The sequence below is a fragment of the Indicator indicator genome, chromosome 4, assembly GCF_027791375.1.
Source record: "Indicator indicator isolate 239-I01 chromosome 4, UM_Iind_1.1, whole genome shotgun sequence".
In the NCBI taxonomy this organism is placed as follows: Eukaryota; Metazoa; Chordata; class Aves; order Piciformes; family Indicatoridae; genus Indicator; species Indicator indicator.
The window spans coordinates 29,096,817-29,122,282 of record NC_072013.1 but is presented as its reverse complement, the minus strand read 5'-3'; the positions used below and the strand labels follow the sequence as shown (position 1 = coordinate 29,122,282).

Below are 25,466 nucleotides of genomic sequence, written 5' to 3'. Positions count from 1 at the left end.
TCCCATGTAAACAGATAGGTGTCCAGGGCCCTGGCTACAGGGAGTGCCAGAGCCTTTCACTTGCAATGATGGTCTGCAGAGACAGCACCTGTTCTCGCTGTAAGCAAGGGAATGATCTGCTCAGCATGGTGGCTGAGTTGAAAGAAGAGGTTGAAAGGCTGAGGACTATAAGGGAGAAGGAGATAGGCTGGTGAAGAAATGGGTGAGTGGAGGCCAAGTTCATGGCTGTGGCAGAAGGTGAGCGTCCTTGCCTGCTTTGCCTTCCCAGGTGCCTCTGAGAAATAGATTGAGGCCCTGCTAGAAGGCAGCCTAGAAGAATTAGCAGAGCTCATTCATAGAGCTTTAAACTTGATTCAAGGGAGGACGGGGCTGTAGCTGCATTTGCACCAGGGGGCCAGTGTTCTGGTATTAATGAAGAGCAGAAGACCTGTGGCCCCCCGCTAGGGTGGACTCAGTGTGCTCAGCTTGCTCCCTGAAACACCTGTATGCAGCATAGGGAATAAACAGGAGTTAGAAATCTGTGTGTGGTCAAGAGGTTATGATCTGGTGGCAACTACAGAGACATGGTGGGACAGCTTATGTGACTCAAATGTAGCCATGGATGGCTATGTCCTTTTTAGGAAAGACAGGTTAATAAGGTGAGGAGGTGGAGTTGCCCTTTATGTGAGAGAGCAACTAGAATGTACTGAGTTCTGTCCAGGGGCAGATGAGGAATGAGTTGAGAGTTTGTGGGTGTGAGTTAAGGGGCAGGCTAGCATGGGTTGATACTGTTGTGGATGTCTAGTACAGGCCACCTGATCAGGGTGAGGAAGTTGATGAGGCCTTCAACAGGCAGCTGATAGCAGCCTCACAATTACAGGTCCTGGTTCTCATAGGTGATTTTAACCACACAGATATTTACTAGAAGGCCTCCTCAGCCAGCCATTCACAGTCCAGAAGGTTCCTTCAGATCATTGATGATAACTTCTTGATGCAAATGGTAGATGAGCCAACTAGGAGAGGAGTGCTGCTGGATCTCATATTCACTAACAAGGAGGGTCTGGTTGAAGCAGTGAAGGCTGAGAGCAGCCTTGGCTGCTGCAACCATGAGGTGGTGGAGTTCAGTGTGCTGGTTGGGCAGCTTGTCTGAAGGTGCATTAGCATCATTGTGTTTTTAACTAACAGTAGTTACTGCTGCATTCATAGGTGGCTAGCAGCAGGCAGTGGCTAGCAGTAGGAACGGAATACCAAACAGGATCAAAACCCTGGACTTCAGCAGGGCCAACTTTGGCCTTTTCAAGCAATTCCTAGGGGAGATGCCATAGGACAGGGGAAGGTAAAGGAGCCCAAGCGGTTCTGTGATTCTGTGTGATCTGAGGCTTTTATGTACTCCTGCCCCTCTCCTTGTAGTGAAAGACAGAGAAGTCCAGCAGATTTGGGTCTCCTGTGGTGAGACTAGTCTTTGCCCTGAGTGCTTATAAACTATGGGAAGCTAGGAACCGCTCAGGACAGGGAGCATTTCTGGAGTAAAACCTGGGCCATGTTTTATGGGTCATCCATTAGCAGCTGCTGAATACTGCTCTGAGGAGTATGCTTAATGACTGTATTTGTTCTGTGTTGTAATAAAGAGAAACAAACTCTGTTCCAGACTTGGTACTTCCTGTATTAAGGGAATTGGAGGGAAGTGCCAAAATTTCCATTGCCCTCTCCAAAATCCTGTTTGTGCCCAGAATAGCTGCCAACAGGTAACATCCAACACAAGGCAGAGTACTGCTCCCTGCCAGGGGTCTGTTGCCTAAGAGAATGTCTGTGCTAGGGTGCTGCACAACTCAGCCATGCAGCATGTCTGAGAGACCAGTCGTACACTTGTGTTGTAGTCTAGTCCTGTGATGAGTGCTGTGGTTCTCCTTGGATTCTTTCTCCAGCTTTGGAGTCCTCAGCATAGGAGAGACGTGGAGCTGTTGGATCAGGTCCAGAGGCCACAATAATGATGTGAGGGCTGGAATGCCTCTGCTGTTCAGGTTGATTTGAACTCTAAGCATCCTGATCTAGTTGAAGATGTCCTTCTTCATTGTGGGAGGATTTGGATTTGATGACCTTTCAAGGTCCCTTCCAAACTGAAACCATTCTGTGACTTGCATCTAACTACAGTTGTGCTGCTAAAATAATGGCATTTAATCCTCAAGCAAACAAAACTTGAAAGAACTAAAATACTTCCTTGCCCTTGGATACTTCAGTCACATGCTGAAAACCAGTTATGAAGCTGACTTGCTGAACACAAAGTGGTGACCAAAGCCAGGTTTCTTTGAGTGCGATAGGGCTGAGAACCTCTAAATCTGGAGTGCAAGGCAATGCACAAAAGGGACCCTGCAGTCTCCATCAGCATAGCCAGATGTGTTAGCATAGGTCTGGGTGACTGCATCATCCCAGAATGGTGGAGGGCTGCCTTGCTACTGCAGTGTTTATGGAGGGCTCTGAAGAGAGAGAGAGCAGCTCTCAAATGTTTCTTGGAAAGCCCCCAGGTCAGCAGTAGGAATGCATGCAGTGGTGTCAGCAAACATAACCAGCAGTGGGGAGAGCATCACAGGCTGAAGTCGAGTCCTGCGCTTGCTCGTAGAGAAGCAGTGACTGTAGGGTGCAGATATGCTGTGCCTGTCATTGACAGCAAGGACAAACAGGTTAAAGCTGTTGTGATACCATTTTACTGGCCAGTGGAGGAATGCTGGGGGCTGAGTGGCAGGCCAGGGCAGTAATCTGTACAGCAGCTTTCAAGATAGTACAAGTGAGTCATGATGGTTTTTTCCCCCGGGTCTGATAAATGCAATCCAGCAGTAACCAAGCTGTGAAGACTTGCTCAGAAGCACTGGCCATGTAGCTAAGGGAAAGGCTGTAACACAGAGCCAGGAGCAAACCAAATCCATGGGCCTTGGTGATTGTTTGGGTGAGAACCAAGACTTCAGGCTGCAGGCCCCAGGGATGGAACCACAGCAGCAGAGCCAGGGGTAACACATCTGGTGACTGAGTTGCTAGGCGTGAGCTCTGGGCCAGGACTGAAGGAAAATATTTGAAACCGAGAGGGTAATCCAAGTTCTCTGACCAAATAAACTATTTGTGGCTGACATTGCCCAACAATAGTTTGGATGGGTAAGCAAAGGAAATCAAAGGGAGAGGGGTTTTGAATCCCTGCAGAGTACAGGCAGCCACTCAAAGATCATCCAGAGACTGCAGAGAGGAGCAGTCAGGGAGGTGGGGGAGAGCTGTGGCACAGCAGAGGCACAAAGGCCATAGGAGGCCACAGTTTCAGGACAAGAAGACTGTTCAGGCAGGTACTGGGTTTCAGTCTAGTGCTACAACCCAAGTTTGTTCTTAATCTGCAACTGTGCAAAAGGCATTGGAGTCTCTCTGGCTTTAATGATGGGCAACAAGAAGTTAAGAGTCAACTGATCCTTAACTAAATCTCAGTGTTAAAAAGCATTCATTACTCAAAAGCCTAGGAACACGTTTAAATGGCTGTTTGGGCCTTTTTGTATCCTGAGTTAAGTTTTTGACAGGTTATCTTGCTTACATAAGAGCTCTTTGTGCATCTGCAAACAAGTAATCCAGTATTCTGGAACACCAGAACCATTTGTCAGAGAGAATCCAGTGAAGGGGTTATGCAAGATCAAACAAAATACAAAAAACCTGGTTTTGCCAATGCTACAGCAGGAAACTGTGTCACTGTCCCTGAAACAATAGACAGCAGGAAAGTACCTAAGCACGTTTATTACAAAAAACAGTTGTTTGTTTGTTTGTTTGTTTTATTATGTGTGTGATTTCAATCTGCTTAGTGATCCCACAACTTAAGGTAAAGGCAGTAAGCATGGTTTATGAAGCTCATCTCGGCACCTGAGATGGGTAACACAGGTGTGCTTCAAGTAATTCAAGGGGTAAACCAGAGTTAACCTCAGCATACCTTACACAAACTACTCAGGTAGTTACCAAAACTCTAGGTCTTCAACTCAGTAACTTCTCTTCAGAATAGTCTTTGCTGGTACACAGACGTTTAGAGGCTGGTTTTGCTGGAAGAAGGTTAGAAAAAGGTAAGTTTTTTAGTGTACAGTAAACAGACTGAACTAACCCACAAGCCATGCAACACTTTAGGGATTTAACGGGAAGAGATGAGAGTTAGAATCTGGATTAACAGTCACAAATAAAAGCTGTTACAGCAATAATGGGGTCTTTACTACATGCCATAAAGGGCTTTCAAAAAACCTATGTTGATCTACATTTTGACCTACATATCAGTGCTACCCAGCAAAATATTAAATAGAATAGAAAACCAAAACAGCATAAAAATAAGTTTCATGACATTAAATTTTTACCTAACATCCTTTCTTCCAGTTCATGTAACTGCAGACTGAAAGCCTCCCCCTCTCCCCCATTCTTGTGTAGCGCAAAGCCCAGGATCACTGAAACCAAACAGCATCTACAAGTACTTCAAGGAACAAATGACCAAGTATTAAAAAACAAACAAACAAAAAAATCAAATTCAGGACTAAAGATCTCTAAAGATATCTGGTTCTCTGTTAAATTGTAAAGAATTTGATTCGTCTGATTCTTAAGTCTGGATTCAGACCTAAGCTGAGCCCAAGCAGGCACAACAGAGATGGTCAGAACCGTGACCCATCACCTGGGGGTATGCCATTCTACCTTAGGTAAGAATAAAGCTGCAGTTCCTAAGTACTAAGCTAGCAGAAATGTGTGCTTGGGGCCATCCTCCCCCAGTATGTGATCTAAGGCATAAGGGTCTGGTTTATGGCCTGTGGGATGATCCTATCCAGTCCACCATTTTTCTGTGGAGGCTCATGCTGGGATCAGAGGAGCAGAGCGGTAACTGATTGCGCATGAAGCCCGGCAGCTGTTGCACATGTGCCAGGGCTCAGCTCTGCTGCCACCTCCACATTCACACCAGAGTACAATGCTACTGTCGCATAGCTGAAGGGGCCCACAAGGCTGACAAGGTGGGACCAGCCTGGGACAGTAAAAGGCATAGCCTGAAATCCAACTCTCACATAGGAAGCTTGTTCCTTACCTTCACTGGGGCAGGGCCTCTTGTACAGCACCTCTGCTGGAACCTGGAAACTAATGCACAGCATCTCCTTGTTTGGTGCAACATTTCTAACCAGGTAAGTAGAACAGCGTCCATCCAAGGAGGTTCCCAGTGAAGCTCCAGCTCGTTCTTGAATATCTTTGGCAGGGTCATCATGCTTGGAGAAACTGTAGCAGTGCACTATGGGAAGGGCAGCAGTGCTGCATGGCTCTCCATCCAGAAGATGCCTGAAGGCATCTAGAAATTCAATAGCCAAAGCTGGCAAATTCATGACTATATGGAAAGATGTTTTCTGTTCTTCATTCAGAAGTGGGAGCTCTTTACTTAGTTCTTCTCTTACTGGCCCCAGGAGGAAGTCTCTGCCATCCATGTTGAACGCTTTTACTTTGCTGTCCACTTTGTTTAGTTTGCAGTTGTGCAGGAGCCAGCTGTAGGATTCAGGATTGAGATCATTTGCAAATACATGGCACTTTTTCCTTGCTGCTGGAATAGCAAAAGGTCCAATCCCAGCAAAGACATCGAAAAGGACATCACCAGGCTTTAACAGCTCAACGATACGGCCATGTTCTGTGGAAAGACGTGGATTCCAGTAGACTTTGGAAAAGTCCAGTTCATAGGTAATATTATTTTCTTTGACCTGAAAGTCCAAAACATTTGCTTAAGCCTCTGTGTTCAAATTCCAGACATATTTAAGCATTATCAGTAATTAAGACAGCGAAAAAACAAGGTGCTTTATCAAAAGGTAATGTGTACGTTGACACTTGTCCCATTAGCAGTATACATGAATCTTGTATTAAAAAAAAACATCTACTCATCGGAAACAGCCCTAAGGAATGTTCCAACTATCAATCCAGATGGCTGGCTTATGCATGTCCCGATCACCAGGTGGAAATAAAGCAGCAACTCAAATTGACCATAAAAAAAAAAAAAATCTGAGGCTTTTCAAGAGCTTTGTGGCTAGCTGACAACTCCTTTATTGAAAGCAGACCCTGGGAAGATGCCTCAAGCCTTCCTCAGCAGAGTCCACATAGTAAATAAGTGCCTGAGAATGATACAGTACAAGTCAGCCAGAATTTGGCAAGAGTCAGCCAAATTCAAAGCCATTGGGAGCCAATTCTGCAGTTTGAAATAAATGCCGTATTTTATCTCTCAAGGTGACAGAGTCTGGAAACTGATCCAAACCCTAACTCTGGGACCACTATCTGAAGAACAGACCTAAAAAGAAACACTATTTATTCAGATGAAAGTGGGATGCAAGAGTGGGGTGCAAGATGCGGACTTCGCACCACCACACATCAATATGTGTGACTCTGAAGTAAAGCCACTTGGGATTCAAATCACTGCATCGCTTACTTTGCCAGCAAGATACACGCTGATGTATGTCCACACTCTGTGGCACGCAGCTCAGTGGTGCACTAGATGCATGCTTGGTGAGCTAATGCCATCTGCACAATATTTGATTGTCATTTGTGTCTTGACAATTCAAATGCCTTCTCTGTGCATGTACAAGATGTTCTACCAAGCTGTTCAACTGTTTTATTTGGTAATATAATGTCCTCTCTTCTAAAAGTATAAAAATGCTGACAGTTTTGGTTGAACCAGTGGCCAAGTTTCCATCTCAAGACAAGAAACCTTATGTGAAGACTATTTGGCAGTTACATGGTGCCTCACACCTGAGAAATGTCAAAACAGGGATGAGATTTGTCTTGCCTGAGTTGCAAAGCCAGTGCAATTTAAGAACAGTCTTATGCTCTCTGCCAGCCTCTATATAAGGCCTGGTGAAATTAAGAAAACTTTTTTTTTTAGATCAAACATGTTTTTAATTAGTATCTCAGTAAGAATCCTTCACTTCATACTTATACAGGTCATTAAAACCTAGACTGTGTACTTGAAAGAATACCTATCTCCATGATCCCTGTGGCTGTGTGTCTGCTCTTGGAAGACCAGGACAAATGAACCTAGAAGTAACCACCAACTCCTACGCTCTAAAACAGGTAACAGGTGGGCACTGTGCAAAGGAATGGTCTTAGCAGCCTCTCTTCATCACATCTTCCTGGTAGATACTTTGGGATTTAGCATACTACAATTAAAATAGGGGGGAATCCTCTGTACCTTGGTTACCAGGTTGCTCTCTCCAGCAAGCACTTCCATTTGGAAGTTCCTGTAGGTGCTGTCAATGATACTGGTTTTATTCACTGCACAGGTGATTCCTGGATTCTTGTCAATTATAACCTGGCCTGAAAGAGGGCAAAAGACATTTCAGGTAGGAGGCTGTAAGCTCTTCATATTCTACCAGAGATAAACACTGCTGTTCAGAGTTAAATTCACAAAACTGAGCATGTATTACATCAACCCCAATGATTCAGGGTTGCAGATGTGACATCTGTCTGAGACAGATGTTTTAACCCCGACGCAGCACTCAGTGAAGTGAGACCACAACTACTGTAGGAGAACTGTGCCTTCACTGCACAGCTATGGCATCAGCACAAGATTGTTCAAAGTCAAAACAGACCAGTGAAAAGCACTCAGAAGTCTTCTTTGATCAAGTAATAACAGAGTAACTGTTACAAAATCTTTTAAACAATATACAAAATATACTAATTACTTCTTTGAAATGAGTTGTTTAACCTACCTATCAAATATCTGTAGGGGAGCTGATGATCTCTAAGATTCAAATGAGCTATGTGACCAACACGGCTAAATCCAGAGGTGACTTCTTGACCTTCAGGAAGGACTGCTCGTAGGATCTCCTCTGACTTGAAATTCTCATAAGTCAGCTCCAAGTTATATTTGGACACCTCAGGACAAACGCTGAGCTGTTTTAATACCTCTTGTTCTGGTTCTCCCAGTGAAAATTCTGGTACTTTATGAGGATCCAAAATAAGAAATCTACTGTCCTCATCTTCTGGATCCTCCACCACTCGCTTCAGACCAGGACGCTGTAGTACCATGTGTTTTAGGGACTTTAGCAAAACACTTATAATTTCTTTCTTGACTTTAAGAACTGGAACAACGACTGTCCTTTTAAAAGCTTCTCTGTTGAGAAGTGTCATCCCTCGCACTTCAGGATGTGGTGCGTACAGTTCTACAGCTTTATCCTTCAGGGTTTCAGGCATTGTAAAAAAGCTATTTTTTTTAACTACTACAAACAGCCCAGGTATTCTGCCAGAATATTGAGCCAACAGCATCCAAACTGCTGGAAATGATGTATTTGATGCAGCTGTCCTAAAATGATTAGTTTTCAGTAGTCTGGCAGAGTATCCAAATCTCCATAAAGTCCTAGAAGAGAAATTATCCATTTTATAGACATTAGGTAATCATTCCATTAAAAAGGCTGCAAATCACAAGGATTTGCTGTTCTTTTAAACTAAAATCTCCATCTGTACCAAACAATCCACAATAGTTTTGGAAATCACTTTATTATGAATTATATACTTCAATTTTCTGCCCTTTTGTGAATGTATTTTTAGACTTAAATACTAACTTTAAGCTGTCAGATAATCCCCTCCTGCCAAAGCCCAGCAACTTCCCTTTGTTCTAATAAATGTAATATTGATTCCAGTAAGCCAAATAGAAAAATTTCTACTGTCTATATCCTACTGCTGGATCCCCTCTGTTGCTGATAAAATTCATTACCAAGCAGTGGTTGCTAGAAAACAGTTATTAGCAACAGTGGTCGTAATCACTCTTCAGCGATTTCTGCCTCCTACACCCCACTGGTAAGGGGTTACACACTCTGTAGTGTCTACACTCCATGAGCTGCATGTCAGAAACACCATGAATTAAATTTGTAATTTTCTTAACGGTACATGGAAGCATTAGTAATGTCTGTCCAAGCAACTGAGCCCCTTCTCTCCACAGTTCACTCATAGGATGGGGACTTGAAAAGTAGCTTTATGATTCTTTAAATAGTTTGCTTCACTAAAGCCAGTACAATGGGCCCCTGATGATTCTGCATCAGCTGCTCCTAGGCAGGAATCAATGAATTAGGTAACGTGCAATGCTGACACTTCTCCTGACTTCTTGGGAAGTTCAAGACTGGGGGTTGACAGGAGAGATGCAAACTATGTCTGAAAGGAAACCGGTTCTCTTGTCTGCCTCAGACATCCACACCCCAACATGCAGGGCTGCTGTTCTCCTATTGGGTAAGAAGTCAATGCGGTCTCTTCTTCAGAAAGAGCCGTGCCCGACCCTTAGCAATGCTGGCCCTGCTCCCACCCTCCCTCCCCGAGAAATCCCAGCTCCTTGGTGCGACTCCCTACATCTCCCAGCCAGCTCATTTTCCTAAGTCAGGTTTTTGGCAAAGCACACCTCCTTTCCCTGTTGATTCAAAAATAAACATGACATTCTTCATGTCTGCCACAGAGGAGAAATCCTTCATCCAGAGGCCACAGCATTTAGTGTTTTTCTTAGGCATTCTCCTTCTCTCTAGCTGGAAGGAAACTGGTTCTCACGGATTTCTCGGTATTAGATATGCCCACAAGAGCCCCCAGCGCTGGGTCTGGTTGGAGGAGGCTGGATGCAGGTCCCTGCAGCCTTGCTGTCACAAGAGGACTAACACCTTGCCAAGCTATTTAGGGAAAAACTTGCCTTGTACCCATAACCAAGATCCCCGTTTGCCCCATTCGTCCCTCAGAGTAAGCTGAGGTAACATGAGGCAGAGTTGTGCTACTGGACGGCCGCTACCCGCTCCACTTGGCTCGGGCTCCTTGAGCAATACCGGGCACCGAGCAGGGAGACTCCCGGGCGAGTCTGAGAAGCGCCGATCAGGCCTCACCCGGGAAAGGGACTCTCGCCAGGGTGAGGGATCGCGCATAGCGGGGCCCTCTCCGGAGTCCCCTCCCCGAGACCAGCCACGCCGGCAGCCCAGGCCACCCGCCGCTGGCCGGGAAGGCGGAAAAGGAGCTGGCCCGGCTGGGCCGAGATAGAATCCGCCATGGCCCCCCCTCTCCCCTCCCGCACAGGAGGCCGCAACCTGGGAGGGGAGGGGGGGGGCGCCGCCCCGTTGCCACGGCAACCGCTTTTCGAGGCCCCCCTCACCTCATGCCGGGCCCCGCCGCGCGCCGCCGCGCTTGTACATCATCGCCGCCGTCGTGACGTCACGTCGCTGCGCCGCTCCCTGTGGCCTCGCCGCTGTGGAGGGAGGGGCCAGGAGCCGAGGCTCCGCCCTCTAAGGCGGCTCCGCTGCTCCCTGGCCCGCCCCCGCTCCCTTCAGAGGCGAGGCGGCGGGGCGTGGGATGCGATGGCTGGGTTGTCGCCGCAGGGGGCCCGGCGGATTCTGGCCCAGCACGGCTGGTACCTGTCTGTCCGTGAGCAGCCGGAGGAGGAAGATGTTGACGACGACGACGAGGAGGGCGATGACGACAGAGAATCCGCTCCGCTGCTGCCGCCGTCGTCGGGCAGCGTGCGTGTGAGGGGGATGGCTCGGTGGTGGGGAAGGGAGCGCCCTGGGGGGGCTGCGGCCGTGGGGCTGCCCAGGCCTGCTTCGTTGTGGGGCGGTTGGGCACTGGCTCGGGCTAGGCTTTACTTTGCTTTTCGCCGCTGCTGTGTCTGACGGGGGGGTCCCTGTGGCTTGGCCGGGAGGTTGTGGGACGGCTGCCCTGAGCTGTGCTCGGTGTTCAGAATTGCGGGCATCGTGGCCCGGACGGGCGGAGGGACGGACAGAAGGGAACCTCGGGCTCGAAGGTCGGGTCGATCGGTGCAGCTTGGCCGAGCGAAGAGGCAGAGGATGGACGAAGCTGTGCGGGTGACTCCCGGGGGGTGACAGCTGGCGAGAGTGGCGGAAAGAGCCGCATCGGGCAGTACGGGGCCTGTGCAAGGAACATCTGGACTTGACGCTTCTTCTGATCCCTTTGACGCTTTGGTCGCTCAGCGCATAGGAGTGCTGCAATTTGCTCTGCCTTCACTCCTGTGGCGAGCCCGCAGCGGTAGAGCCTGCTCTGGGCATAATGTTGCTGCTTCGGTATCACCGTGCTCAAAGGTTGTGAACGCCTTGAGATCCTTATGGGACATCTTCACGGGTCTTGGAACGAGAAAAGGGGTTTTCTGATTTGGATTTGAGAAGGAAAAGTTGACTGACTTTCCCTCTCCTTTAGATTTCCTCCTATGAAAATCTCTCTCGTACTAATGGCACTTTTGTTTGCCCTTTTCAGAGTCCTCCAAATCGTGGCTCTTCCTTTGGTTTGTCAGTATTTAATTTAATGAATGCAATTATGGGAAGTGGGATACTTGGCTTGTCCTATGCTATGGCAAACACAGGGATCCTAGGGTTTAGGTAAGTTTTTTGTTTCTACATTACTTAATGTTTAAAATCAGCTTCTAGTTGTAAATGAAAAAAGCTTGATTACTAGTTCTTCTGTGCAAAAGCTAAGGAATACAGTGTGTGCTTTTCAGTACTGTTGAGTAAGATCTTCTCTCTTTGGCTTAGTCATTCAAATCTGGCTTAACTCAAGTGCTGCTCAGACATTTGCATTAAATTGCCACATGGTGGCAATTTCTTGGCCATTAATCTTAATAGATATATTTTCATTTCAAAGCTGCTATCTCCTTCAGTTACAGTAATGGGCCTTCTGGAGTAGGATGGCCACATTTCTGCAAAACCACAACCAGCTTCTGCTTTTGTTTGCACTTCTGCTTGTTGTCCGTACTAACTTATGGATAACAGGGCCTTAGTCACCAGATTGTCATTTTGTCCATTTTTAAGCATTAGATTGATTTCATTAGACGACACCTATTTGTCTGTGTATGTGTACACACACAAAAGCCTGTATTTACATTCTCTTTGTAATTCATGTATGAGGCCTTTATACTGTATACTATGTGATGTGCTTTGGTCATAACTGTAACAAACAGTGGAACTTGCAAGTACTGGGAAGGTCAGAGACCACATGAACCCAAGTCAGCAGATATAAGCTAAAAAATGAGGAAATCTGGTCTTGTGATAGCTTACTTCTTGCAAAGGTAGCATTCTTAAAGATAGAAAGTGCTGTAATTGTGAAAGTTTTGTGTTTTTTAGTATCTTGCTGCTGATTGTTGCCAGCCTAGCTTCTTACTCTGTGTTTCTTCTGCTCAATATGTGCACTCAGACTGGTAAGTGAAAATGCATTATCTAGCAGCAATTTCTGAAATACTTCATCTATATCACAAAGACATGACCCAGTGTAACTATTGTTTCTAACAATTACTGTTTGTCATTTAAAAAGATAAAGACTTTTATTACTCTACTTCTTTATGTATATTTTGTTTATGGATGTTCCCTTGGAACTTTATAGGTGCAATTCAATATGCTAATGTTTTAGTTCTTGCTTCTTTCAATTGTTACTGAAACAATTTACTAGTTCCTTGACTTCTCATACACAAAGATCACGTTGTAGTAGGAAGTCTCCATCTCTTTCAGTCATTTGATTACTGTTTTCCTCTTACCTGTCCTCTCTTTTTAAAGGTGGTGGGAGAAAGCTTCCATTTCTTTCCTTACTTGCTTTGGTTTCTATAGCTAGCTTTGGTCTCTCAGACAATGCTTCCTGATTCTTCTTAGATCTGCTGTTCCTCTCTTCACCTTCTTCATACAGCCTTAAAGTTAGGAGGTAGGGCTACTTTTGTGATTAATATTGTTGGCTGCTTCATGATTTGGGACTATGTCTTTAACCATTTTTTTTTCTTCTCTTGGAGCTCTACTTCTCTCGGATTCTAGCTTATTTTTAATAAGTAGCTAGAAAGATACTTAAGAACTTGAGGTAATTTTTTAATCGTCTTTGTTTACGTCTTATTTGAGCCTGAAAAGGCACTAAGTAGTATTAGGTTGTCTGGTGACATAATTAGAGATCCTTACAAGAGAACTATTGGTGAGAGGGGAAAACTAAGGATTTGAACTTTTTGAAGTAAGAGAAGTGTCAAACCTGGAGATATAATACACAATAACTCCTCAAGAAAGCAGTTTTTAAATACACAGCACTGAAAGCAAGGAATACCGCTAAAATGAAAGAATGAAGTGTTTGTCTTGTCTGAAAATAGTAGCTCACAGTACCTAATTAGTTACAACCTAATGCTGACAGGTAAGACTAGCACCAGGACTATATCTAGATAAGTTTGCTGGGTTTACGGCCTTACATGTTTCTTTTTTTTTTTTCCTTGTATAATATGAGAGAACTCTTTATATGCGCACACACACACATACATATATATATATATATATATACACACACATATATATATCTAGAATTTACTGTAATTCCTGTAAACTGTTGAAGAAATTGAATTTTAGGTAACATTCCCAGCTTTGAAAGTAAGAAATAGAACCATGTATGTTTGCTTTCAAAGTAGGTAATTGAACATTTTTCATTATAAAACCCACTTGCATTTGTGAACAATGTTACAGTATTAAGCTTAATCCTTATCAATGAATTGTAAATTAATTTTATATTAAAAAAATGAGCTAGAAAAATTTAAAGGGTGAAGAAAAACTTTGGGAAGTGTTTGTAAACTATTAATTCAGGTATTCAAATTATAAAGGTAATCCTAGGAAGGAGATGATTTTATAAAATACTTTCTGAAAACAGAGCTCTGATTTTAATTCCACTTTAAACAGAGACCCAAATTTATTAAGCATGGGCATTTTAGTTGTAGTTTAAAAATAAAGAGGTGTCTTCAGTTTTTAAATTCTGTTGGTCTGTGTGTACCAAAAGGCTTAGCAAAAAAATAGTCCTGAGTGTTAAGTGTTAGATTTGGATTAGTTTAGTTGATGTATTCTCCTGATGTTAATTCGGTGTGACCTCAATTGTTTTGGGGCTTGGGCTGGTAAAGGCTAAGCTTACTCTGTAAAGCAGAGGAATCGGGAATTGAAGTGGGATGGCCTTTGAAGTTTTGTGGCTTTGTTTTTACTTCTCGTTTTATGAGTAAGTCATGAGTATTGCTCATTCTAGCCAATTTCAGCTTGCATTTAAATGGGTAATTTCTATTTAGTGTTTATAACATGACAGAAATCAGGTCAATCAGGCAGAGCTTGTTTGTATCATTTGTGATTAATATTTTATCCTTACATTCTTGAAATTACAAAAATAATTTGATTAAGCATTAGAGCTTCCCAGTGGCACAGGGCTAAATTGATTGCAGAAACAGAGTTACTATAGAAAATATTCTAAGGCTTCATATTGCTGTTTTGGAATTGTGTGGAGAATTTTGTTCTCTTTTTTGGTAACTCCTCATCGTGTGTGCTCTGTATTTGTTCCCACATGGTAAAACCAAATATAACTATTGTTTAACATTTTACTGATTTCTTTCATGCCATTGGGGATGGCCTTCTAAAATGATGCCTTTTTTTTTCCTTTGTGATCAGCAACTTTTATAAATAGAAATCTAAGAAAAATACAGGGGTAAAGGGCTAGTTTAGTTTAGTATGCTTAATTATGTCAGTATATAACTGGGAAACAGCTGATGTAAGAGATTAGTCCAGGTTTATGCTGAGAGCTGACTCTGGCACATTTCATTTTGTCATTTCATTTATTTAGCCATAGCATACTGGTGTCAGTAGTATACCAAATTTATGAAGCTTTTGGAAGCTTTCCCTGCCCCCCCTTCCTCTGGAGCATTGATCTGATCCGTGTGCAGAACTTCAGTGTCATAAACCCACCTAATCTTGGACTATTGGGAGTTTGGGGCTGCAGTCCTGTCACCTGATCCTTGTGAACTGCCTTTGTCTCTCATGCTTTGTTTCATTTACTTCAGTGGGACTTTACTCCAGTGTGAAGGTTCGCTCCCAGAAGCTCAAATTGCAGGGCTGGGCCCCAAATTAAGATGTGAGGGGAGCAGAAGCAGTAGTGTTCTAAGTAGAAAGAACTAAGGAAGAAAAAACAAGCGTTGTGACAATAAGATCATGTGGGTTTGAGATTCAATTTACTCTTTGGGGCATTTACAACTGTGAACTGTTTTATTAGATACCAAGGATGTGAGTGGTATTTCTCAGCAAACTTTCATCTTTTTGATATTGCTTGAGTTTCTAATAACAAAATACAGAGCAACAATGAAATACTTTAATATGACTTCCTCCTTTCTGAGAAGGGATTGGTTTGAGTTACCAGCAATATTAAAAGTAAACTTCAGCTAAAATTCAACAAAAGCGTGCAGGAAACCGTGGGCTATTTTAATGTGATTATGTAAGTCAGGTGCAGGTAAGGGCAGGAGTTTTGTTTTGTCTTTGGTTTTGCTTTGGTGTGTTTTGTTTTGGGGTTTTAGTAACAGCTTTCAACCAAGGAAGGAACGGAACCTTCATCTCTCTTGAACACAAATAGTAATGAGTTTTTAAAAGCTGGCAAGAGGGTGATTGATGTTATAGTCACAGAAAGATTAAAATAGTTCCTCTGTTGTTGTCTTAATTTAAAAAAAAGGGGGGGGGGAGGGAGGGAATATCTTATCTAGTTGTGGAGGCTAACTTCTGAATTCTTCACCCGTAGTATTACTTGCAAAAATCTTTGGGAGAAGGCAATTTGCCATTAAGATTATATTGTTCCTTAAATATTTTTAATATTAAATTGAATTTCTGGGGAGTTTGAATGGTTGAGCATGTAGCTGTATTTTGCATCATGAGTGCAAGTGCACTTAAAATCTATTTTGTAAAGGAGAAACACTCTTTTAATTCTGTCCTGAATGATGTTCATTCAAAAATGAGAAAAAAGGCAAAGCTAGAGTTTTCAGGTATTATTTTTCCCTCCCTCACAGCTGTCACTACTTATGAAGACATTGGTTTGTTTGCATTTGGATCAATTGGGAAGGTGAGTTGTTTGTTTTTTTTTTTTTTACCTATGTAGTTTTCTTCCTGGTCTCATGCTTCTGAGATACAACTGCTCTTTGCATAGTAAAGAGATGTCCGTAATTACACTACTTATTTCATTTATATCCTGGGCATACTGAAAATTTTGTTATGTTCTGAAGTTTTTAGCTACATTTTAGTTAGTGTGCCTGGTCTATGGGAACCCAAACTTCAGTTAACTGTAAAGCAGACATTCCTTAAATGCAAAATTCTGTGCTGCTTTCCTGTCTGTGCTCATTTTTGAGTTTTGAGCAAATAAAAGCTCACTGGCATTGTCAAGTTGGCTTAGCAATTTGTTCAGGTTTGTTACAGCCCCATTGTACCTGTGCTGTAAACTGTTAAGAGACAGGTAAGTGATTTACTGTTGGTGTTCCAGCATTTAATAGAGATCTAAGATAAGTTTGCCTTTCATGTAGATTCCACAGTAGAAACAAATGAGAGCATGTTTAATACATGTTAATTTTTTTCTTTGTTTATTAAGCACTTTGAATGAACACTTCTTACTTGACTTTTTATCTCAGCAAACTAACCATTTTTGGTATGAGAGTAATCAATGTATAAGCCAGGCCTTCTTAATAGTGTTAGTGTGTGCTGAATCTGTTTTTCGTCATAAACAATGTTACCCAGTAATACTGGGTACACAGGAAATACTACTTGTGAATAACACACATTTAATGTTACGGCTTCTGTGCTGTCTTTCAGTTGCATGATATTAAAAGCAGATTTTACCATCCAGAAGTGTGATTTTAATATTTATGAAACATTGTAAATTTGTTTTAATCAATTCTGCTTAGCAGACTAGAATCTAATTTCTTCTGTTTTAATGTAGCTGAGAATTAAATCTGAGTTATCAGGTGTTTGTAAGACTTCCATTAGCATTAATAAGCAGATATGAGTGTAGTCTGTGAAGATCGATATTTAATGATCAAAGTTAAAATGTGATCAACTTCAAGAGATAATAAACTTAATTTTATTCTATACTTTGCTAATATTATTTTTTACAAGAGCTGCTCTGTAACCATAAGCCATTAGATGCAAAGACATGGAAAGAGATATTAAAATGTGACTTTGTCTTTGCTCTGAGGCAGGGCTAAACATATATAAAGTATTTATGGGAGATGTTTGTGTGATTTGTTGTTTAAAAGCTTAAATGAAGGAGATTTCACAGCTTCACTATGTAGTCAACATCAGGGATTATTTTTTTATTATTTGGTTTTATTCTCCCTAATACAGTTTTTCACGATTTTCAGTTTAAATAATTTGTGCTCTTTTATTTCCAGTGTGCATGGAGAGCACTGGAATATTTCTAGGTTGTTTTGATAACCAAATTTCACCCTGCTTTCCTGATGATTGGACATTTTCTAGAACACTTACCTTTCTTGAAGTATTGGTAACATTTATGCAGTTTTCTTAAAAATTGTCTGCAAAAAAGAGCACAGTAAACTGGCTGAGAACTTGACAGTAACAAGAGACGTTATTACCTATATTTGAGGTAGAACATGGCCAAATTTTGTTATCTCAGACGATTCTGTTTGCAATCTAGTAACTGTTAAGTCATATATTTGAGGTCTGCTTCTGAAATGCATTGCTTTTAACTGATCTCGTTCATTTACCTAGTTTACAACAAGCATTCTGAGTTCTAATCCTGTCCTCAGCTGAACATACATCACTTCAGTTAGGCATAGGTGGCTTTAATTCTTTTTTTCCTTTGAAGTAGTACCTACTCTTCCTTCTAATCTGAGTCATTTGCCACTGATACAGACCACTGTAGGACCTTGCTTGACCTGGCATCGTAGGCTGACAGCAAACTACTGGGTTACTGCTCTTCAAGTAGAGCAGTTATTCATCTTATGGTGATTTCCTGTCTAACATTTTACTGAGGTTTGTGAGAATGGAGATTTTCTGCTGTTGCTGATTCTCCCTTTCCAAAGGCATGAAATATTTTTTCCCATCTATGACAAATTCCAAGATACCATACTTTTTTCCCTTCCTTTTGAACTAACTGTGAATTAATTTAAAATCTGATACGATTTTCTAGCCAATCAGTTGAAAAAATGGCAACTGTGCTCTCAGGTTTTATTCAAAAGTATAAACTTGTTTTTCTTCTAATAACCGTGGCTTAATTTTTTTAAAAATTGACCTCATGGTAGCACTTGTGTAGGAAGGTTCTGCTACCTCAAGAAAAGCAATGGGTAAAAAAAAACAAAACAAAACAACTTTGTTAGATGATTGTGTTCTTTTAGAACTGAACTGAGAAGAAAACACTGGGAAAATCTTACTCTCTGTTATTGTTTGGGTTTTTTTCAGTTCAAAATTAGTTAGAAAAGTCTGTCTCGTTTACAGTCTTAAAAGAATAGTGGCATTCATGACAGTTAAAAACATTCAGGTTTTTGGAGTGAGGAAGTGGCTTGTGCAAATCTCTGTCTTATCAGAAGTAAACGATCGTTCTCGTTTGCACTCACCTGATGTAAGTTAGAATGTGCTTACATGTTTCCAGTGATTGGAAAAACTCACCTTCTACAGAACAGTGTCAATCTTGGAATGAAAGTGCCACATTTTCAGGGAAATACTTGCTTTTATATTAATTTTGGATCACATTGGTTTCCATGTGTTAAACTCTTCAGTGAAGAGAAGATGCCCTTCCTTTCTGTGTTAGTTATAGCTTCTGCATCTGGGCTAAGATAATACATGTGTCTTTTATGACTGCTATAGGCATATGATTTGAGTTATCCTTACCCTTTTTAAAGATTTTTCTTTTTTTTTAATAGGTCCTTGTTGCAGCTACAATAATTATCCAGAATATTGGAGGTAAGAAACTTAATATTCTCAATAAGCGAGTGGAATATAACCTCTACAGTCTACAAAGCCCCACAAATACCGAAGGCAGTAACTAAATGAAAGTAGTCTTAAGAGACTGATGAAATGGACAGAAAACTTAAAAGAAAAGGCTTATGTGATCATGCTAAGCAGAAGTGCTGGAATCATGAGGTAGATGGAGGGACTGACAGGTTGGAATGTTTGCTTGGTACTGCATCACAGGATGTGGAGCATGTCCGTAATAGCTGGCATTGCTGATGAGAAGGGGCTGAGGAAGCATAGTCTCCTCTCACTGTTCTGTGTATTTTCATCTGGTAACTGAATTTTATCATGTGTTTTGGGTTTTGCTGTTGGAACTTACTTATGCACTTCAGTGATTTGGGTAACAACTAAATGTTTACCTAGCTGTGAGATTTCAGGTGTTCTTTATTATTGGTAGCTTGGGCTTTTTTTGGTTAATTTTATACCTTTCCTTTTGGGCAAGTAGTTTAGTTTGCTGAATTTCAACATACGGGCTGATAGTCTGTGTTGTCAAATGCTGGGATGTCTAATTACACTATTCTTAGTTTGTCTTCCTTGGTGTGTGTCATGAAGTAACACTAGCTGTCATTGAGACATTCTGTGCATCTGGCATGTTCACTTGCAAAGGTCAGTTAGCTTCAAATGCACTGCAGAGAGAAAGCTGACTTCCTTTCTCCAAATCCATTAGCATTGCTAGTGCCTAGACATGCCCCAGTCTGCGAGGAAGGGACATCTCTGGAAACATGGGTTGCAAGTGGGGCCTGCTTGGCACCTTTTCCCATACAGAAGATGCATCGTGGTGGCACTGCAAGGAGCTATCACAGCTTCTGTTTAGTGTTTAGGTTTCTGTTTGGGAACAGAACTCTCAGTTGTGTTATTTATCTCCTTTGGCAGAGGCCTGTGATGCTGCAGTCCAAGTCAGCAGAGCAGCAGGAATCATCGCTGTAGATGACTGTACTGCTGGTTAACAGGCTCTTAAAAAAAAGAGGGATGAAGAGTTCTCTTCACCTCTCACTGAGCCTTGACTCATGCATAGAAAGAAAGGAATTTTTCCTGTCTTTTTGGTCCTCCTGCAGATTTTAAGTGGGAGTGGTAAAACTGTGGACTATAGTTTTTCCTGAATGGGAGGTGCACTGGAATTAAGTCTTGAATTTAGGTTTGGTTCTTAGTACACTTTGGTTGGTGTTCCCCTCTTGTTTTTTCAGTATGTTTGAAGGAACCAGCAGCACCCTGTCTGTTGGGCAGACTTCCAGGCTCTGTCAAGGTCTTTAAATTCAGAGTAAGACTAAAAATACAGTTGTTTTCTGTTACCTCCTCCATCATCAGACCTGGGTACATTGCATCATACAATATCTTATTCCAAAAGTGATTGGAGAGCATGAGATAATGAATGACACTTCACTAGTGTTACTGTCACTATCAGCATCCACTCTGGGCTTTTAAAAGTTTGATTTGGTCCCTTCTAAAAATAACTTAAAGTGCAGAAATTATTTAGATTCATTTGCATTGGAGGAAACATTTTGGTAATTTTAATACATTTATGATTTCCAATTTGTCCTCTTTGTTTTGGGTTTGTTTTGGGTTTTTTGGTGGGTTTTGTTTTGTTTTCCTTTGTTTTAAAGAAAGTTTAAAGTGCAAATTTCTATTTGACATCCTAGTTGTGTGCACTTATGGGTATGTGTAGGTAGGGGAGTTAATTTTATACTATCAGGATACCCAGAGAGAGAAAAAAAAAAAGATTGTTTTATAGCTACAGGAAAGCATTGGTTGGTCAAATTTGGAATTTAAAAGGTTAAAAAAATTAAGTACATTACTTGGAATTTTACCATGTCTTTAACACGAGTGCTTAGCTTGCCTGCAGATTTGTTATGTTAATCCAAGTAACACAAATCAGATACCAAAATCCATTTGAGTAACAAGGATTAACTAAGGATGCATCAGGAAAATACATTAGGTTTTCAATATACAAATATAAATTAAATTATCTTAAATACTGTAACTTAAAGGCTGTGTAGAACGTGCAGAAAGTTTTAGCCTAGAGTGATTAAACTCTGAGAATATTTGCCTAACTTCTGTTATATTGGCATATATATGGTTTTACAGTATAGGTACTTGTTATTAAAGTGAAACCAAAAGGTTGACTGGGATGGCCAGTGCTATTAATTTTTATATCATTCTGTTTATCAGTATTTGGGCCCAGTCCAGCAGTCCTTTTAAATAACTAGTGCTTAGCTACACATTAACTGCCACCTTCTTGAAAGAGCTTGTTGGTGTGCCTGTCTACTGCAACTAGAAACTATCAAGTTGCATGCTACTAGGCTGTTTATTCTGTTCATCCACTCCTCCAGACCCTTTCGCTGAAAACTTTAAGTGGGGTGATCTTCCAAATGTCCATTTCTTGCCTGCCATGCAGAAGATGATCTTCAAAGTTTTCAGGTCTTGCCAGGTGCCCTCTAAGATGAGAGAGGACTCTTGAGAAAGTTGTCTGCCTGGAGGTGTAAAAGGAGTGGGGAAGGCAGCTGCTGCTGCAAATGCTCAGTTCCATGGCTCTGCTGGCTCTTTATGTAATCCTTCCCAGGAGCAACTGGAGTTGGACGGAGTCCTCGCTATTGTTTTAATAGCGTTGTGCTTCTAGGAAATGATGGATGAGGCACAGTGAGCCAAAGCTGTGGCTCAACGTCATGCAGCCCTTCCCCCTCTCCTGCCAGGGAAGTTCTATCTGCTTCCGAGATGCTTTCCAAAGAGGGAGAAGGAAGACAGGAATTTCTCCTTCTGGAATTGTCCTCTCTGCAGATTTGACTAAAAAGGACAGTTCACAGCTGTGTGCCCAAGCGAAGACTGGTAGGAACCTTAAAACATACGCAATGAAGTTAGAAGATGAATTATTTTAGCAAGGCTGGTGGAAAAATGAAGACACACACAATAAAGCATTGCGCAAGAGCAGCTCTGCATCTGCTGCCAACACTAACAAATCTTCAGCACCGAGGTCTAGCAGGAAGCATGCGGGAGTTTTACAGCCTGATTCTGGGGGCTGTGAGCTGGTATCAGCTGAAGGTCACTGCTGCAAGGGGGCCCTGGTAGCTGTGATACAGAGAGATGTTAATTGAAACTGCTGAGAACATGAGTTTAATTATTTCAAATTTATTAGCAGTGGGATTAAGTGCAGCAGTAGAACCTGCAGCATGGCTGTATAGCATAGGTGGTCTGTTGGAGGAGGTTTTGCTGCAGAGCTTTTACATATTTTTTTTTTTGTTGTTGTTGTTGAAGATACCTGGGGGAGTTGTGCTGTAGGGGAGTGTGAGTGACAGCCCTGTCCTGGCTGTATCCAAGTGATCGCTGAAGTCACTCCTTGGGACTCAGTTCTCCAAACTGCCATCTTCATGTTACACAGAATTACTTGCTTTTTAGCATAAATGCAGCTTAACTGCGTGTAGTTTCTCTCACTGGTGCTCAGGATTATGTTAGGGTATTCTGCAGTTAATTTGTCCTCAAAGGCACGTTTTTCCTCTTTGTCAGAATAAGTAATGAGAAAGAGAGAGACTGATCCGTATCCCTGGAGCACTGTTTTATCCTCAGCTCTGCCCAAATGCTGTAGGCAGTAAATAGAGGTTACAGGATTAGTGCTGATGGGAGGCTCAGTTCTTCCGGTGGATTTTTATGGTCTGCTAATAGTCACAATGAGGGACGGCCCGCAGAAACCCTCCCGTGGTTCTCACGCATGCTCTATGTGTCTTTACAGCTGGATAACTTGTATTTTTCAACCGGCCCGAAGTAAATCACGAGGTGTAATCGCTGGGAAAAGCATGTGTGTGAATTACGGGAGGTGCGGGGCTAGCCGGCCGGCACAGGCCCGAGGCCCCATGGCCAGCGGTAGCCCGTGGCGGGCGGGCGGAGCGGATCAGCGCAGCGCCGAGCCCGCACCCCCCTCTGCCGGCCGCACCGGGCCGCGCAGCGCCGAGCCCGCACCCCCCTCTGCCGGCCGCACCGGGCCGCGCAGCCCGGCTTCAGTCCACTTTCCCCCAGCACTGTGTGTGAGGTAAACCATCAATCAGTAGCGAATTTGCTGGGAGGGAGGTGTATGTGTGCTCTCTGCGAGTCAGGACTTAAAAGTGCTGTGCATAGATTGGAAAAGATGACGTTTTGTCAAGTTGGTCAGACACTTTTGTTTACAAATTATTTTGTTTTCTGATATTTTTGGGGTGTTTGGTTTTCTTATGGTTGGTTGGTTTGGTTTTGTTTTTTGTTTTTTTTTTTTTTTTTTTTTTTTTTTTGTCTTTTTTTATTTTCTTTTTTCCTTGCCTGAATAAATGAAATTAATTCTGAAATTTATTTTTAAGAATATTTACAAAATTTGCCGTGAATTTAAGAGGAACAAATATTTCTTGAGACTGGAGGGTGGGGGTGAGGAGTAACCTTTCTGTAATCAGGATACAAAACTCTACAAACCGAGAAATTGCAGAATCACAGAATGGTGTTATTTGAAGGGTCCGCTGAAGGTCATCTAGTTCACCCCGCTGCTAGAGCAAGATCACCTAGAGAAAATCACCCAGGATCACATCCAAGCAGGTTTTGAATATCTCCAGAGGTGGAGATGCCATGACCTCTTTGGACAGCCTGGTCCAGTGCTCTGCCACTCTCAAAGTGAAAAATTTTTTCCTTGTGTTTACATTGAACCTACTGTGTTCCAGTTTGTGTGCAAAAAGCATTGTGTAAATCGTGTAAGAACAAAATGCAGCTTGTTGCATGCCAAGAATTGCATCGTTAATACCTTAAAAAATTACTCAGTTTCCCTTAAGTATGGGAAGTCTAATTCTGTTTTCAAACAAACCTGACTGTTGTCACAGTGCAGTTTGCTTTTAAGCTGAAAGCCTAATTATCCTTACGATTCAAAGTAACAACTTCCAGTGCAGAATGGCCTTAATTAAGGACAAGTTTGTCAGCTACTGTGCTAATTTAATGATTGATAATCAATGCTCTTGAGTTTTGAGTTATTGCAGTGAATGGTTGGTGGAAGATTTGATACTGTAAAGAATATTAAGCCTGCTTTAAATTAAAAAAAACAACAAAAATCCTAACCTTCAGCTCTGCTTCAGAATGGAATATATGATGAGGTATGTAGAAAATATTTGAGTTTGATTAGCATTTAGCATAACTGTACAAACACAATTAAACTCACTGTACAAATACAGTGAACACTAATGAATCTTTACCAAAATAAATCTGCTGCTCATATGTTCCCTCTGGAATGAGAATGACCTTTTTGTTTTAACCTTGCCATAGGTAAATTCCAGATAAAAGCTAGACTTAGAAGGAAATGTAATCAAGGGAGTGAAAATTCATCAGGATGAGTGTAGACAACATGAAGGCCAACAAAGAAATTGTTTCTGTTCTCAGAACTTCTTCATACAAGCAAGCCTTACATCTCTTTTCACAAATCCAGTCTACATCTGTATTGAAAAATAAACAAATTATTCCAACAATGTCCTGTTTCCTCTTTTAAGAGAAAATAGTAAAGACATTATATCAAGTGATTGGGAGACTTCTTAAAATTTAATGAGAAGGCTTTATTGCAAAAGGAAAACAAAACCCCATGCTCTTAAGGCCATATGATGTAAGGAATAAAACAGTTGATGTTTTCCAGTGGCATTCATGGATCATTCTTGGGTGTTTCCACAATTTCAATTACTTAAAAGGAGCTCAATGCAGTACTGGCATACTCCCCATCTTGCTATTCCATTCTGATTCTTTGATGGCAAAAATTTGAGCTAGCTCAAAATCCTCTCTAGTTTCATTTTCTTTCTTGAAGTCATTCCCTGCTTTCCTTTCTAACTTTGTCTCATTGTTTGGATTAGGACAGATTCAATTTTAAATAACCTTACCAGCAACAGGAGGCATGAGCAGTTGAAATGGAATATCTGTCTGGGCTGGAGTGTGCAGCAAGCAGTAGTGTTTATTCTGCTGTTTCTGTCTTTCAGCCTCTAATCTTTTCAGTGTTTTGGGAAAACTGAACTCTTCAGAGGCTGACAGTCACAAGCATTTTCGTTTATCTTAATTATCTGTAGGTATTCCTAAGGAATCTGTCTTATCTGGTATTTCCCTTGATGAGGATCGAGATTGCTCTGTTTGTCCTGACTTCCAAATTAACACCTCTGTTGTTAGGCAGGAGCTGAAGAGGCAGTGTGGCTGTATTAGTACAGTCTGGTTTTCCCTAGCCCCTGATCATCTTCTCTGGGAGGTTTGGTTCCGTTTTTGCATTAATAATCTAAGACATCTTTATGGCACTCTAATATGGTCAGCTACAGTAGTAGCTTAGGTGAAACTAACCAGAAGAGTTAGATTCAGTCCATTCAATTAAGTGATTTGAAGGGATTTATCGCCAGCCATTTTCTAAGGAAGGAATAAATTAAATCTTTGCACACAAGCTTAGTAGACATTGCTGTGGTTTTAAGACTGGGCTGCCTAAAGAGGTATTTTGAGGACTATTGAAAAAAATACAATCTTTGCTTCCCTTTTTAGCACAATAAGGACATTCTGAATAATACATGAATGGTGTGTATATTTAGAGAGGGTCATAAGTCATGATGGCACTACAGCTTATAATATGGAAGTGGAAAACACGTGTCCTACTTTATATTTTAACAAACACCTTTTGTTCTGTCAAAGAGCTGATACCAAGTTCCCAGAACATGGCTAAGTGTATTTTAAGAATAAATTTCTTGCTGGTTTTCAAGATAGTGGTAAGCCTATTGAGTAATAAAG

At 41.9% G+C, this 25,466-nt stretch overlaps 2 protein-coding genes across 2 annotated transcripts in view; one reads left to right on the top strand and one right to left on the bottom strand.

Annotated features, from left to right (window-relative positions):
• Positions 1-3,937: 3,937 nt before the first annotated feature.
• On the bottom strand, positions 3,938-9,693 carry TRMT5 (tRNA methyltransferase 5). Its single transcript, XM_054400671.1, has 5 exons — positions 9,659-9,693; positions 7,701-8,347; positions 7,181-7,305; positions 5,051-5,705; positions 3,938-4,037 (listed from the first exon to the last, which is right to left on the bottom strand). Exons 1-5 carry the CDS (start codon positions 9,691-9,693, stop codon positions 3,973-3,975), a joined length of 1,527 nt encoding a protein of 508 aa, XP_054256646.1. The 3' UTR covers positions 3,938-3,972.
• A 617-nt stretch (positions 9,694-10,310) lies between these two features.
• Positions 10,311-25,466, top strand: part of SLC38A6 (solute carrier family 38 member 6) — a 38,476-nt gene continuing 23,320 nt past the window's right edge. The window contains exons 1-5 of the mRNA XM_054400408.1: positions 10,311-10,472; positions 11,221-11,342; positions 12,084-12,157; positions 15,779-15,831; positions 18,638-18,677. Coding sequence (XP_054256383.1) covers positions 10,311-10,472; positions 11,221-11,342; positions 12,084-12,157; positions 15,779-15,831; positions 18,638-18,677 — 451 coding nt within the window. The remainder of the gene's footprint in view (positions 10,473-11,220; positions 11,343-12,083; positions 12,158-15,778; positions 15,832-18,637; positions 18,678-25,466) is intronic.